The sequence below is a fragment of the Nansenia antarctica genome (assembly GCF_963989245.1).
Source record: "Nansenia antarctica genome assembly, chromosome: 1".
Classification (NCBI taxonomy): domain Eukaryota; kingdom Metazoa; phylum Chordata; class Actinopteri; order Argentiniformes; family Microstomatidae; genus Nansenia; species Nansenia antarctica.
In genome coordinates, this window is record NC_137674.1 from 47,833,118 (window position 1) to 47,849,126 (window position 16,009).

Below are 16,009 nucleotides of genomic sequence, written 5' to 3' on the forward strand. Positions count from 1 at the left end.
CGTTTTGCTCTACCTTTAAGCGTCCGTGCATCTTCAAAAGCAAACGGGAAGAGAAATTAATAACAACGTCGTAAAATATTTCAGATCACAAAGAAGAAGAAAAGAGATATCGCTGAAAGCAAAAACCAAAACATATTTCAAAGTAATACATATGAAAACCCAAATAAACGAAAGTCCCCAAAATTATTCGTATACCCAATTGATTAAATCAGCGATTTCGTATAAAAAAAATAAAAAAAAGTTTACTTGTTATGAAATGTTTCTATATGTAGTTTCATTTTACAGACATATATTCACTGGGAGATTAAACTGGCCATTTGATGAGAGAAGTGCATCCGAGGGACACTCCGCAGCTGTGATTACTAAGTGCTTTCTCACTCCAACACTGACTGCCATCCACATACAGGACAACACTACCCGTCAAAACACCCTCCTGAAAATTATGTGACATCACATACTGTACCGTTCCTTTGTTTCAAAACAGGGATATGAGAGAAAAAAACTATTTCTCTGGACTGTACATTGACTATTTTTGTCAGTTGGAATATTCACATGTATATATACTGTATTCGACTAAAATTCACGTTTCTAAGAGGGGGAAGCATGTTTCTAGGGGTCCCTCTCCTTTTTTACCTTCACGTCCCCGGCTAATATCGTGGCTATCTCACCTTGCATGAACGCCCAAGGCACGTTCGAACCTACCAGGGGGCATTTCTCTCCGCTGGGACAATACACCTCCCCAGTCGCTCCCTGCGCTTTGATGCTCTCCCGAGAACACGGGAAGCAGAATTTATGGTTGGGAACGGACGGGCATTGAACGAAATGCGTATCCTCTAAGCGTTCGTGGCAAATGGTGCAACACAGAGGTCCGTTGTTTGCCATGGGCGAGTCTGGAATGTTTTGCGGGTGGCCCTGGTCCATGGCGGAGTGGGCGCTGGATTGGGAGGGCGCCCCGGATAGATTTAGCTCTCCGTTGCGGGAAGCCAGACGCCTCTGCCCGGACACGGAGGCGGGCGACACCGGGCTGCTGCTGTTGTGTCTGGTGGATGTGGTGGAATGGACCGAGTTGTTGTCTTTAGGAGAGTGCGCGTTACCCAGTGTGTCTGCCACGGACATGAGCGCAGCCATTGGAGACTGTCCGTTCTGGGGCGCGGACTCGGGGGGTGTGCCGCGACTGGAGTGAACCGAGTGGCCAGGTCCGAGCGGCGGGGGTCCCCCGTGAGAGGCACCGAATGACCCGGACGCCATTGTTAGTTTTAGCGCCTCGCTCTGGCTGGCCATCCACTGCTGCCTCTGCTGTTCCTCGGACAGCTTCATCGCTGACTCCGCGGAGTCCGGTTCCGGGGAGGCTTTACGCTTCCGCACGCCAGTCCTCTGTCCGCTCGCCGAGGGCAAGGCCCGGGGTATGCTGACCAACGCGGTCGGCAGTAGTGGGCAGCTGGCATCGATGTAGGGCTGTGGCAACATCTCAGCACCCAGCCCCTCTTTGAAGAAACGCACCGACTCGGGTAGCAAATCGCCCAGCAGTCGCCAGTCCCCAGACCCATGCTTCTTCTCATACTCCAAATACTTAAAGCCCGAGGAGAGCCCCCTGCCAAAGTCTTTCATGCAGTCCTGATACATCTGCTTGGCGACCCCGGACGCGCTGGAAAACACATTCCCAGATCCACTTGGATACTCAATAAATATTTTCAGCTCGTAGTCCATGCCAGGCTTGGACACTGCGTCGAAAGCGAAAACCCTGCCGACCAGAGAATGATCCTTTTTAAACCTCACATCATACGGCGAGCTATTACAGAGTGTAACCAGAGTGTCTCTCACTATTTTGGGTTTGTTTGTCCACTCTTCCGCCCTGTTCCGTAAACTTTCACTGAGTTCGGCCAACGACTCTGCGTTCCGCTGCTTCTCCTTCAGGTCTCTCTCTTGGTCGGTGCTGGACACGGACCCGGGTCGTTTGCCCTGCTCGGACATGGACTGCGAGGCCATGGACAAAGCGGGTCCCACAATGGGCGGGGGAGGGGGTCGGCTGGCCAGACTGTGCGGGGCTATGGCCGCCGCCGACGGGGGGCCGTTCAGCATGGTCTGGGGGAGAAGGTTCGGGGGCACATTCATCTGTCCGGGGACCGCAACCAGACCGTGGCTCCGACGGGAGTTCGGACTCTGTCGGTTGAGTTCTGGGGGTCCGTCGTCCGGTTTGGGGAACCCATTTGGACCGCTGAGTCCGTTCGGCAGCCTGCTGCTGTGGGCGCCAATACTTGAATAGTCAAACCGCGGTCTGTCCGCGCTGAGAGAGTAGCGGTCCATCCCCGACTGCTGCTGCTGTTTGGACGGTCCGTCCACATGGTTGAGCTGCACCGTCTCCTTGGCGGATATCGCCGCCTGTGTTTTCACGATGGGCGGCGGCGGTGGACCGGGGGATCTCCCCTCTTGGAATCCGTGTGCACGTTTGAGGTGGCGTGCAGTCTCGATAACGAACTCGATGCGGTCCGCGCCTTCATAATTCACACAACCTCTGCAGACTGCCTCTGTAAAATCCCAAATCATAGCCCACGGCATGCGGGGTAAATCGCAGAGGTAACATGACTGCCTCCGAGACGAAGATACTTGTGCAGAAGACATGTTGAATGTCCCCTTGGTCTTCTTTTCCCAGATAACTTGTTTTTGCAATTCTTATTTTTTTCAGTCCGTGAATGTTTCCCCAACACACAAAAGAAGAATTCCTCTTTACCCTCTCCTCCTCTTGCGATGCCAGAGACGAGCTGTGTTGTGGTGAGGTTGCAGGGCTGAAATTAGCTTTACGCGCGCGCCTTACATCCTGACTTGGGTTCTGATTGGGAATGTTGATTGCGCCTCCACGTCTCGCTCTCTCCGTGTGGAATGCCACCTGGCTGGAGCGGTGACGTCAGCACCACGTTCCGCAGTTCCTTTGAAACAAATGACATGCCACTTGTTGCTCTCCGAACGCGCAGGCTCAGACCACTCCCTCCCTCCTCATCTTCTGAATGGACAGAGCGAGCGGAGAGAGCGAGCTGTACGCGCAGCATTATCATCAAATGACTGAATGCGCGGTTTCCACAATATTGTCATTTGATTTATCATACCACCTAATAATAACAAGGTCTATCAATATCATATACAATAGCAAATATTAATAGCATTCAGTATTGCGTATGAACATTTCTGTAGGTCGTAATACTAATGTTATATTTTTGCTTATGTCAGCAAAATCAAATAAGCCATAACGGAGCAATTTAACGATTCTATTTGAAATGGTTCACACACGCTTGCGCGCTGCAAGAATAGCAACAATACAGTTCATAAATATTCATCAAATGATTCAAACGAGTACATCTAAATATTCATCGAGTAATTCGATACGGATTTCACAATACGAACGTTACGATGTTATTCTGACACGCAATTATCTCAAGAGGCATGTGTGCTGGTAAAACGAGCAGAAAAGAATGATTTCATTTATATCAGGGAAAATATAAAACACTTAGGTGAAAACACAAACACAAAAACAACGCTCTCTCTTTACGGGTCTGCAGTATTCTCAGCAGTTACAGTCGAGGTAGTTGAGCTGGACGGGGTTTTCCCGACCCACATGTTGTTTACCTAATGCGCAGACAAGGACAGTCTGCTCCTGCTCCCCCTCCCCCTGACCCTCGATCCTCCCCCCCATTTCCCCCGTCTCCTTTCCTGATTAACAACACCCAGTAGGCAGGGCAACATTTTACCCTGGGGGGAGGGGAAGGGGGGGGGGGGGGGATGAGAGAGCAAAAGGAAGAGAGAGGGGGGCAGAAGGAGAGCGAGAGAGGAAAAACAGGGTAGAGCGGAGGGAGGGAGGGAGTAAAGTGGTTTACTGCAGCAGTCTCTCTCTCTCTCTCTCCACATAGCGCTGGCACAGACTGCTGGTGTGTTTCCATCCAGGCCCGACCGGGACCAGGGCCAGGAGGGGACCAAGTATGGCCTTGGCCCAGAGGACCTGCTGGGCTGTCGTCTCCTAACAATGTAGCATTCACCTCACCCCCCCCCTCTAACCACCCAGCAGCCCCAGGCCCGTGACGTTAGTGACAAGGCTACTGGGCTGCACTGGGGAATTGCGTAGCAACAAATACTGGGCTTGGAGGAGTAGATACCTCGGGAAAAAAACACCATGTCCTTGGAAGCGATAGATAAGTAATGTGCTGATGTAATGTTGCAACACCTGACCAAACACAGTTCATGCCCTATCAACGACCCCCCCAGGCAAAAGCCTTGGCCCAGAAATAGATGCACTTTAAAATTGCAAACTAGTGGATAAGTTCCTTAAAATCATCTACACACAACAACATAACGAGCAAGCGGTGAAACATTCTACACTCCTGCCAGCTCCATGGGAGAAGAGGCGAGGCTTGGCTTGGATCAACAGAACGGGGCCCAGACGATTCATGTGTTTCTTCAGAGCCGGTGCCAGTCAGAGGCAGCTGAATGACTACCCAGCAGACGAGCTGGTTGTTGTGGACACGTTTGCTCTCTCTGTCCGAGCTCCAAGCCTCTCCGAGCTCCCGAGCCTGGGACTGGGACCGCGCAGGCCAAATGAAAGAGACGGCCATCATCAGTCAACAGAATCAAAACAAAAAAACGACAGAAAAAAAAAGAAAAAGAAAAAAGAGAGAGAGAGAAATGTTGTGTTTGTGCCATGTACTCCCCATTTAGAACCTTGCTCGGTGTGAGTGTGTGTGTGCGGAGCTCAATCTCACACGGCAGTCGAATGTACGGAAATATCCTACGGCTTTTACTGGAAATCAAAGCGCGCTGCGTACAGTGCCTGCTCTGTTACCAGCCTTCTGGACACATGGAGGCAATTAAAAAACATGAAGAGAATAGCGGAAATACCACAGACCAACCCCTAACGTATGTCCACTCGCTTAAGTCACTATTCTAGAAATACCGCACACATGAAAAAAAATTCTAACAATGTCAATCAAAAAATTCTGCAAAACAACCTCTAGCTCTATACATAGCAGGCAGACAGCTCAGGCGCTCTCCTCCCTCCCTCCCTCCCTCCCTCCCTTCCTCCTCGCCTTTCCTGAAAGTATCCAGTGCTATCCCCACATCACCACAGTCCCTCATGCATACAGCGAACAGCTCAGACACCAACTGTATATGTGTGTGTGTGCATGTGTCTGTGTGTGCATGTGTCTGTGTGCATGTGTTTGTGTGTGTGTGCGTGTGTGTGTGTGTGTGTGTGTATGCGTCTCTCCCCCTCCTAGCCTTCTTCTCCATGTGGAACATTTTCAGCCGTGGCTGCATCGTCGCGGCGCTAGTCAAGCGCAGGGGTTAATTTCTAGCTTCCGCTAAAGCGGCTGGCGGGCTGCCAGACAGATGGATTCTGGGAAAAAGGCGAGGCCCTTGCCAAGTACAAACTGCCAACGTTAAGCAGAGCCGACAGCCTCCTCTCTCTCCCTCCTCCTCCGAGCCTGGCAGCGGTTCAAAGTGCTCTCTCATTTGAGACGTTGGCGCCGTGCCACATGCATGCAGATTTACTTTACTCAGATGGGGCTGGTAAATGCCGCCACCGTTGCCATGGGGATGGGAGGCGAACGGGGAGAGGTCCTGTGAAGTACTGCCTCTGTTTCTGTTTCTGTCGCTGCCTCTCTCTCTCTCTCCCTCCCTCCCTCCCTCCCTCCCTCTCTCTCTCTCTCTCTCCCTCCCTCCCGCTCTCTCTCCCTCCCTCCCTGTCTTCTCTCGCTCGCTAGTTCTCTGTACAAATGCTAATGTGGGACCTCCTGCAGACGTGCATGTGCACAGTGCACACTCCTGCACGGACGCATATGCACGTGCAGGCATACACATTGGGGTGCATGCACACACGTGCACGCACACACACACACACACACATTTCTGGGCAAGGTAGTTTAATATACTGTATACTGCAGTATGATGACACTGTAGACTCACACTTAGGTTTGCAATGAACGAGGGATACGCTCCAAATACTGAGTCAATCAATATTCTGTCTCATCCTGAAAAACATGACCATTCCTTTTCTCTCTCTCTCTCTCTCTCTCTTTCTTTTTCCCTCTTACCTGGATTGGTCCGGTCGGCCGTCGTCCCCGTCATTGGCCGGTGTTGCCATGGCAACCCCGGGCGACTGCGTGCTTCTCGCAGTTGCCGAGCCGCGGTTGTTAAGGACGGTTTCCGGGAGCCCTCCATTTCCTGATGGGGAGAGAAAGAGAAGACAGAGAAAGAGAGAGAGAAATGCTAGCGTTCATCCTCTTGACACCTGCCTTCCTCAGCACTTTCTATACCTCTGTTGTTGTATATCTCAGAGTCCCAAAGGGTAAACACAGTCACTCAGGGTCCCGATTGCCTCACAAGTCTGTCTCTGGGTTGATCATTGCATTATCCACAGTATTGCCTCATCGAGATTTATCCGTCTGTGCACATCCATCGAGATATAAACCATGGACACTCAGACAGTCTATCAATGTCTGTTGGCTGGATACAATGAGAGTTTCCCTGCATTGAGTCACGACTTCGATGACTAGTTCATTTCCAAAGGTTTATAACAGGGAAGGCTGGTGGAGGCAGAAATCGGAGGACAGGCTCACTGTAATGCACGGAATTGAACGAGGAGCGGTGTCGACCACGTGTGTTTGATACCATTCCTCATTCCCGGTTTGTGACCGTTCCTCATTCCGTCCCGTGCATTACAACAAGCCCCCCCCGTCCGATGTTCTACCTCCGCCGGCCTCCCCTGGTTCAGACCGTCTGAAACAGAGGGTTGAATGACAGCGTGTTGATGTTGCAGCTCAGCTTGCCCAACACTGAGAGCAGCCACACAGAGGGACACTGCACACAGCCAAGCCACAAGTGTGATTAAGTACAGGGGGAAAGCACAGTCCTTCCAGGAGGAGAGTCTACTGGGCTCTCCTCCACAGCCACCTCCCGCCTCCTGCTGCCTTGGTTTCCACACAAACACCAAACCACTTCTACAGCTGCTGGCTGACGTCAAACAGCTACAGTGTTTACAGCTGGGGAACATCAGCACTGTTGTTGGGCTGTGAACTGTGGAAACACAGTAACACACAGAAACACACACACACACACAGACACACAGACACTCTCTCACGCACACACAGACACACACACACGGACACACACTTATCTTCAGGGCCTTAGAATGATGTGTCGTGACAGACTCTCTGGCTGGATAGGAAATAGCAGATCGATAACAATGCAGTTAGCCAATACGAGCGCAAACCTCTCTCTGGACCAAACCTCTGCCAACTCACTCCCTCCCTGAAAGAGTCAAAAGTCATGTAATGGACAGATCAATGATCTCTTCCATCCTTCCTTGGGTTTATGAACACAGGGAGGGATGGGAAGGGCTCTCTGTCTCTCTCCCCCTCTCTCTCTCTCTCTCCCTCCCTCCCTCTACTTTGAGGGGAAAAACAGCTCTCATCGGAAAAAAAAAAGCTTCTCTCATTCAAAGTGAACAACATGGAGTCGTTTCAGAAGTGTGTTGACATCCTGCCCTCCATTACCGCGGCGCAGGCTCCGCCCTCCTGCTGGTCTGTCACCAGCAGAAGAGTGCGGTGGCAGGTAAGGGTAATAACGTCCGCCTGCCCGCCCTGGTGGAAAGGGCATCACTATGGGGGAGTGACACACACCCCCGCCTCCCCCCTCTCACCCTCCCTGCGGCATATATTAGGTGACACAACGGATAGGAACTGAATCAACGACGGGGGAGTTCAAATCCGACGGCCTCGGGGGGAAAGGCAATTATAGAAACTGGCCTCGGACGGAAATGTGGCTTTGACAAAACCCGATCTTCGTAAATGAGGTGTTGAATGAGGTGGTCTGATCTTCTAGGGAGGAGCTGTCTTGTTTGAAGCGGCCACCGTGGTCGAGGGACTAAATGCATGAGGGTGTTGAATGGTGGAATGTATGATAATGCTATTGTAACATAATACATACCAATAGGCTAAAATAGGCCTGCATTTTTCTTCACCTATTACAAAAGGTGCACGAAGGTGCTTCTCTCTCTCTCCTTCTCTCCTTCTCTCTTTCTCTCTTTCTTTCTCTCTCTCCTCATGTGTATTCTCTCCACCTCTGGTAATGACAGCCCACGGTGAGGAGGACACCAGGGGAGGCTGGTGGAGGTAGAAATCGGAGGACGGGGCTCATTGTAAACGCATAGAAGTGGATCGAGGAACGGTATCAAGACACGTGACATCATTCCTCATTCCTCATTCCGTTTCACGCATTCCAACCTTCGCCAGCCTGCCTGTGTGTCTTGGCTACAGACAGCACTCCAATGAGAAGCGTGAGTGAGGTCACACACAGCAGGCCTTTATGCAGATCGGAAAAGCAATTACCTGATGTGATGGTCCTCAACAGTGTGGAGGAGATCCCCCCCACTATCCAGAGCTGATTACAGCTACAGTCTGTCATTCATGTCAGTTAGGACCCAGCTGACAGACTAATAAATGTGTGTGTGTGTGTGTGTGTGTGTGTGTGTGTGTGTGTGCAGCTGGATGACTGATGGTGAAACATGTTGAGGTGACATCATGTTCCAGGAATGGGAGAGGCCTGGTTCTTAAGACTCTTCAGGCACATAGCTTGTGGTTCCTCCTCCACTAAGGCATGGCAGCTAGCAGGTTTCAAAGCATAAATCTATGATGAAGAGTGGGTGGACCGACGCAGACTGCAGACACTATGTAATTTGAGGTATTTTGTTTGCCTGAAAGTAGCAGCAGCAACATCCAGGCTGATTAACACACAGTGCCTTCTACATACAGGCTACACTCAGGGCTCAGATATCATGGGATTTCACCCACCTAAACACACACACACACCCACCCACACCTACCCACCCACCCACCCACCCACACACCCACACACACACACACACACACACACACACACACACACACACACACACACACACACACACACACACACACACACACACACAGCCCCGGTCATGGTCATTGTTGTTCCTCACAATGGGACTGTTCCTGCTGGTGATTGTTGATTGGTAGTGTGAGATATACTGACATTGAAGAGACCAAGTCGAAGAAGAAAAACAAGTCATCGATTCTCAGACGACCGTCGTTCACAGACCCAGTGCCGAGCTCTGCTCTCCTCCACCTCTAATCTGACCTGGATCGTGAGGAAGCCCTGTTAGATGGCGTCACGTACAAAACAACCGGGCTCTATACATCGACCAAATGTGATTGGTGGGTCGTGTAATGGCCTTAACGTCATTCCAAGGCGATAGGTTCCACATGAGGGCGTCTGATGTGGAGGAGAGACAAAGGCCTGACGGCTAAATATAGCCAATTCCCAAAGAGAGAGAGAAGTCTGACAGCTGGAGGGAGGGAGGGAGGGGGAGAGAGAGAGAGATGGAGAGAGAGAGATAGAGAAAGACTGATGGGTAGAAATAGCATGGTTGCCATGACAACCAGCTTCCGAGCTAATACCAGCAGTAACAAAATGGTGCCACTTCAGACATATTATATATATAGCGTAGCACACACACTACCACTACCACACTCACTACCACTACCACACTCACTACCACTACCACACTCACTACCAAACACATTTCTAATTTCTCTCTCTTATAAACAATCACACACACCCACGCCACCACAGGCCCATACCCATACTGAAGACACACACACGCACACACACACGCACACGCACACGCACACACACACACACACACACACGCACACGCACACGCACACAGAAAAACAAGAGCTGAGCCATAATTAACTCTGTTCGCTCCCACACACACATCCATCACCATGGGGACAACCAGTGGCGCTCCTTTTCTGAGAAAGCAATTCCACGTTGTTGTTAGGAGATTGGATAGAGAGGGGGAGAAAGAGAGGGAGAGAGAGAGAGGGAGAGAGAGAGAGAGAGAGAGGGAGAGAGAGGGAGGGAGGGAGAAAGAGAGGGAGAGAGAGGGAGAGAGAGAGAGGGAGAGAGAGAGAGAGAGAGAGAGAGAGAGAGAGAGAGAGAGAGAGAGGGAGAGAGAGAGAGAGAGAGGGAGAGAGAGAGAGGGAGAGAGAGAGAGAGATATTGGCGAGCAGAGGGTATGGTTCCAGGGAGACAGATTAGATTTATACGGGAAGATTGTTGAAGCTCTCAGACAGCATCTAGGAGAGACGGCCATTGACCTCTCCACCCCAACATGTAGCACAGCCCTGCATCACCCACATTACTGCCTTCTAGACAGAGAGGGAAGAGGAGGAGGAGGAGGAGGAGGTGGTGGAAGTGGAGGAAGAGGCTAGCCAGTAATGTTTTTACAGTTGAATGACAGAATAAAAGACAAGTTCTCTGCCCTTCTCTCACCTTTGTGAATGTATTAGCGGTAACATTGTCAGTGGTATTCATGAGAACTGCTGAGTTGGTAGAAGTCCATGGTCCACCACTGGTGCTATTCATATACACTAGGTTTATTTGACTTGCTGATCACAGAGCGAGCGGTGCAATATCTGTATGAGGGATATATCCATCCAAACCAATTATTCTCCATCTACAACGGGTTATCTCCTCATTAAACATTCACTCAAAAAGAGCTGTTATCAATAACACTTTCATATTATTCCCTGATCACTGAGTAAGCCATGCAATGTAAAATATACCTCCAAGCCAATCATTTTCCATATACAAGATGGTATCTGACAACTAGATGTTTTCAATAGCCTAACCACAATAGCAGGGGAGGCTGGTGGAGGTAGACATCGGAGGACGGGCTCATTGCAATGCATGGAATGGAATGGATGGTATCAAACACATATTTGATGCCGTTCCTCATTCCATTCCACGCATTACAACGAGCCCTGGCCCTCCGACTTCTACCTCCACCAGCCTCCCCCGACTTCATAGTGGTTCTATTCACCCGTGACTCGAGGTGCTTGGTGTCTCTGTTTGCACAGCCGTGCACCAGGGACATTGTTGCCACCTGAATGGGTTTCCCTCTTAATGGAGTTTTACACCACAAAGACAGAGAGCGGACCTAATCTCGCCAAGCCACTGAGTTTCAAACCAAGACAGAGAGGGACCATTACTAACGTTCCCATGCGAGTTAATAGGCCTACACATAGGCAGTCAACGCTGCCGCGCTGCTATGAATTATGGCCCCGCAGTTTATATATTCATCCAGTGCGACTCATCTCCCTCAGGAATACAAGCGCTTCCCCCTCTGTACTGTAAATAGAGGCTCTCTCCGAAAATACCCGGCGCTCTGTTTGGGTCTAATTAACATCTCCAGTGTTGGGTATACGGGAGGAAGTGTACATTCCGCAGCCCGTGTCTAGGGAGACGGAGTCAGCTGCCATTGTTGTCAGGAAGAGCTGTCTTGGGGTGTTCAGCCAATAGGAAAGCAACGCTGGGAGATTATGTATGATTATTACCAACCATGACGGAGAGAGAAGAAGAAGCGGGCGCCGATACGTTATGATCCTTTTTCCCCCCACAATGCATCACAGCTCGTCTGGAACAACAAAAAGGTGCTAAAGCCGCATTTTGTCCCGTGAATGCGACCGTACATTGAAATCAATGGAATAAGAAATGTTTTATTGAAAATGGCCCCCGGGAAAAATGTGTTTGAAGGCTTCCTATTGTTTCTGTCTCAGTAACGGAAGGTGGTCGGGGTGCGTCGTGCTGTAGGCTGTTGGTTATTAGTTCTAACAACTTGGAGGGAATAAAGATCACATGTCATGTTTTGTTTCTCATCAAACAGGGGCGAAGGGACATGTCGATCATGTGTTGTTCTCAAGGACAGTTAAAGTGCAGTTTGACATTGTATCAAACCAGGTTCTCTTGTCAGAAATCTCATCCTTGACTGCTCACCCCTCTCCCTTACCTGCCAAAAGATCTGAGTGACGCTACTGCCCCCTAATGGTACAAAAGAAGAACTTGCACAATAAAAAAGGCTAAAGTGAGCAGTAAATAGTTAAACAGCTTCACTGTAGCTAAATATGCTCTTGGCTCCAGTTCATTGGTAAACAAGGGAAGAATAATGAGGGGGGAAATTCTATAAATATGCTAATTAATTTAAATAAATTATTGCTGAAAAGACATGATTACTGTTGTGACTAACCTTGGATAATGCGTGGCGTTTTCTGTGTCTTGGTGCTGGAGCTGGAGCCCGGTCGCTTGGTGTTCTGGGTATTGTAGTTACAGCGGGTGGGTTTGGGGATGACCTTCCGTGGTGCAGGGGTCTCCAGGGGGCTCCTCCCTCCACCCTCCCTCCGCTGCCTGGCTGGGTCTGGGGAGGCTGGGCCTAGAAGAGGAGGGGCTCAGCTGTTTAGCAGACTTTACCACGGTAGGGGAGGCTGGTGGAGGGAGAACGAGCCCATTTCCCTCTGATGTCTGCCTCCACCAGCCTCCCCTCTGATGTCTGCCTCCACCAGCCTCCCCTGGACTTTACATACTGTAGATTCGCAACTACACAATTTCCGTGTGAAGAAAAACAACATTAGCCCATCTATCTCCCTCTCTCTGTATCAATAGTATGCATCCATTTAATCTGTCAACGTTCATACAGACTGGGGGAAAACAATGCAGAGGGCACGCAGTCACACTCCATATCCCAACGCTGATGGGTCACACGTCCTGTATTTAACAAGAGACAGAGATAACATAGACCCCTCTACCTGCTGCTGAAACAGCTGAGGAGAAATCCACCACCTCCAGGTGAGTGTGACCAGGCCGGAGGTGACGGGGGTCTGACAGAGGCAGTGCTGGGGCAGGTGCCGGGCCGGTGGTCAGGGAGGTCCCAGGGGCCTGGGCCGTCACCACACAGAGGGCGGAGCCCAGCAGACGGTTCTAGGTGGAGGAGGAAGAGAGGACACGTAACGGAGTTGGTCGAACACTGAGCTGGAGTGACGAGACTGAAAGGAGTGAAGTTGTCAGACACATACAGATAACAGATACAGAATCATGAAGTATATTGTCGGACTAAAGACAGACAGACACTCAAACTGAGGGATGGAACAGTACCACATAGTCTACCTGTTATTACAGTGGTCTTACACCGGGGGAGGCTGGTGGAGGAAGGGATCGGACGACGACGGGCTCATGGTAATGTATGGAATGGAATAAGGAACGGTATCAAACACACATGCTTTCACGCATCACAATGAGCCCCGTCCTCTGCCTGCTCCCATCTACCTCCACCAGCCTCCCCCCCTGTCTTACACTCTTAGAACCATGTCCACAGCGAGGGTTCCACGTCGCACAACAAAAAAAAGAGGGTTTCGCCTAAAGCGACGACGAGGCAGAAAAAAACGTCGGTTCTCGCTATGAGCCTTGTTTCTGTTCTGAGAGCGTACCTGCAGCTCCATCTGCTGGCTCTGGATCCACTCCAGGTGCTGCAGCCTCTGCTGGGTCAGAGTACTGAGCTGGTCCTCCAGCTGGGCCACGCGCTCCGAGGCCCTCCCCTCCCTGCTCCCCTGGGCCTCCGGGGCCCGGCACCACGGGGGTCTGTCTGCCTCCAGCAGCCTCTGGAGACCCTCAGACATTTGGGACACACGCGCCTCCATGTCACTCTGAGCCTGGAGGACACAAACAAAGAAACACACGCAAGCACACGTGCAAGCGCAAGCGCACGCGCACACACACAGACACAGACACACACAGACACACAGACACAGACACAGACACACAGACACACAGACACACAAACACACAAACACACACACACACACACACAAAACCATGAGTGATCCTAAGATAAAGGTGCAGAAGTATTCTGTGTTTTCCAGAACAGCAGTGTTGATGCTGGGAGGGGTTTAGCCCAGCGAAAGGTCTCCCCCTCTCTCACATCCTTATCTCCAATGGACCCAGCAGGAGGAGACCAGTGGACTAGTTCCCACACTACCTTGATGAGGGGTACTGTGGCAGCGATGGCTGCAGCCGTGACCACCGCCGCAGTGGAGGCCACCCCCTGGTCCCCCGGGTGGGGGCCAGAGGGGAGAGAGGCAGGCTGGGGCTCCAGGGTCTGGCTCTGGTCCAGCAGCTGCACCTTCACCTCCCGCCTCAGTGGGGCGCTCTGACACCTGAGAAGCACAGGAAGGGAAGGTCATCATGTATTTGCGTAGTAACATTGTAAAAAAAAAAAATATGAAGACATTTTTATTTTTTATTTTTTTAACATCTGTGATCCAGACGGTAAGAATATGTCAGTGTTCTGCCTGGTGTAACGTGTAGGTTACTGTACGTATGTATGTATGTATGTATGTATGTATGTATGTACAGTATACTGTACTGTATGTATATGAGCAGGGTACCTCTGATTCAGTGCTGCTAGGAGGACACTCTTCCCGCCAGCAGCATATCTGGATATCAACAGGTCAGGACCTGAGGGGCATCACACCGTACTTAGTAATGCTACACAATAGGACACAGTCATAGAATAGAATAAGAACTGAGGGTTCTTACCCTGGTCTCTGGTGTCTTTAGTCTGACCGGAAGATGAGGGCGTCTCCTTTCCATCTTTATTAAGACCCTGAGTTAGAAAAAGACACTATGGTGTGTGAGTTTTCATTGTTTCATACACATGCAGATCAGTGTATCACATGTATAAGGCCAACAACCTACCTGGCGCTCTGTTCTCTGACCTGTACGTGCTGCTGCCGTCTTGCCTCTGTGCACGTAAATCCCTTCTGGATCACACACAGGAGAAGAGACAGAGGTTAGAATTCCAATGACTTATGACCATAGAGATAGATTCAGTTCCACAGCTATGATGACCCTTGTCAAAGGGTTTTGGGGCTCACCTGAGTGTGAGACTGACGGGAGGTTTGCTCGCAGGACAGGAGGGACGTCTGGGAGGTGATGCTTCTGTTTCTTTGTCTGTGTTGGCTTGTCAATCACTGTTGGGTTGTCAATCACTGGCGGCTCGTCACTGGCGAGAGCGGGATCAGTAACGTCGCGACGCAACTTCGTGACCGTTCTTTTGACCTGCTCTGTTCTGTTAGACGTGGTTGACACCGAACCTGAATCTCTCTGTCGGTCGCAGCCCTGCTCATGAAAGTGAATTCTGGTTGAACGAATCAAGACGTCACCGGCATTCGAGCTCGACGTGGATTCATCAAGGTTTCTGGCGAAGTTCACTTGTTCATTTGACCCTATGAGAGTGTGAGCCATGTCTATTCTGGACAGCAACGTTGACAATATGATGTCTCGTTGTTATCAAATTGACTCACCCACCCGCCAGGTGATTGTTGCTCTGTCAATTAATCTGTTTCGCTTCTTCAGGACTTTGAATTTCCCGCTGCGGGCATGTTGACGTCAGCCCGCCAGTGTCAGGGAGTAAAAAAAAAAGAGTTTAAGAAAACAGCATCAGAAAAAGTTCCTGGATAAGTGTCCTTAGGAACAACCGTAAATGAACCGCTAAATGAAAGCAACATACAAGATCAAACCGATGAACACAAAGCACAGCAACTGTTGCTGACAACAATAACTGGACAGGGCTTCCTTGTTTTCTTGTTCGAGGATGTCGTCAACGCCGAGCCGCGTAGTGAAGCTAAATGTCGCCACCTGCTGTCGATAATTGGGGATGCACGAGCGAGAAAACGAATCCATAGATTTAAATATATGTATATTTAAATATATGTAATGTTATTACATGTAATAACAATGCAGAAAGAGCACACCATAACATATATGGATTTGTGTGTGTAATATCCACCAGAACAGGGTTAAACGACTAACAGCGAGGGACTATATCATTATCATAACCTTGTATTACATCGGAGGCTTTATGCAGTGACACTAAATTCACTCTTCTTTGGATTCAACGTCGTTATTTTCGACAAATTGCTTTCAGACTTTGATTCGATAAATATGAATGCTTAATAATTATAAAGTAACAATTTATGACAGCTAACATACTTCGTTTTAAGTGCAGCGATGCTATATTCATACAATATTCTACAAGATGTCAATGTTTGTCGAAACTCAGTTTGTGCTGCAGCGCCCCTTTCACAACATGTCA

General features: G+C 50.0%; 1 protein-coding gene across 1 annotated transcript; it reads right to left on the reverse strand.

Moving 5' to 3' along the window:
* Positions 1–609: 609 nt before the first annotated feature.
* Positions 610–2,619, reverse strand: irf2bpl (interferon regulatory factor 2 binding protein-like; the record flags this gene model as incomplete). The annotated part of the gene is made up of 1 exon (XM_080532944.1): positions 610–2,619. The coding sequence occupies one exon, from the start codon at positions 2,617–2,619 to the stop codon at positions 610–612; it is 2,010 nt and encodes a 669-aa protein (XP_080389070.1).
* Positions 2,620–16,009: the final 13,390 nt, after the last annotated feature.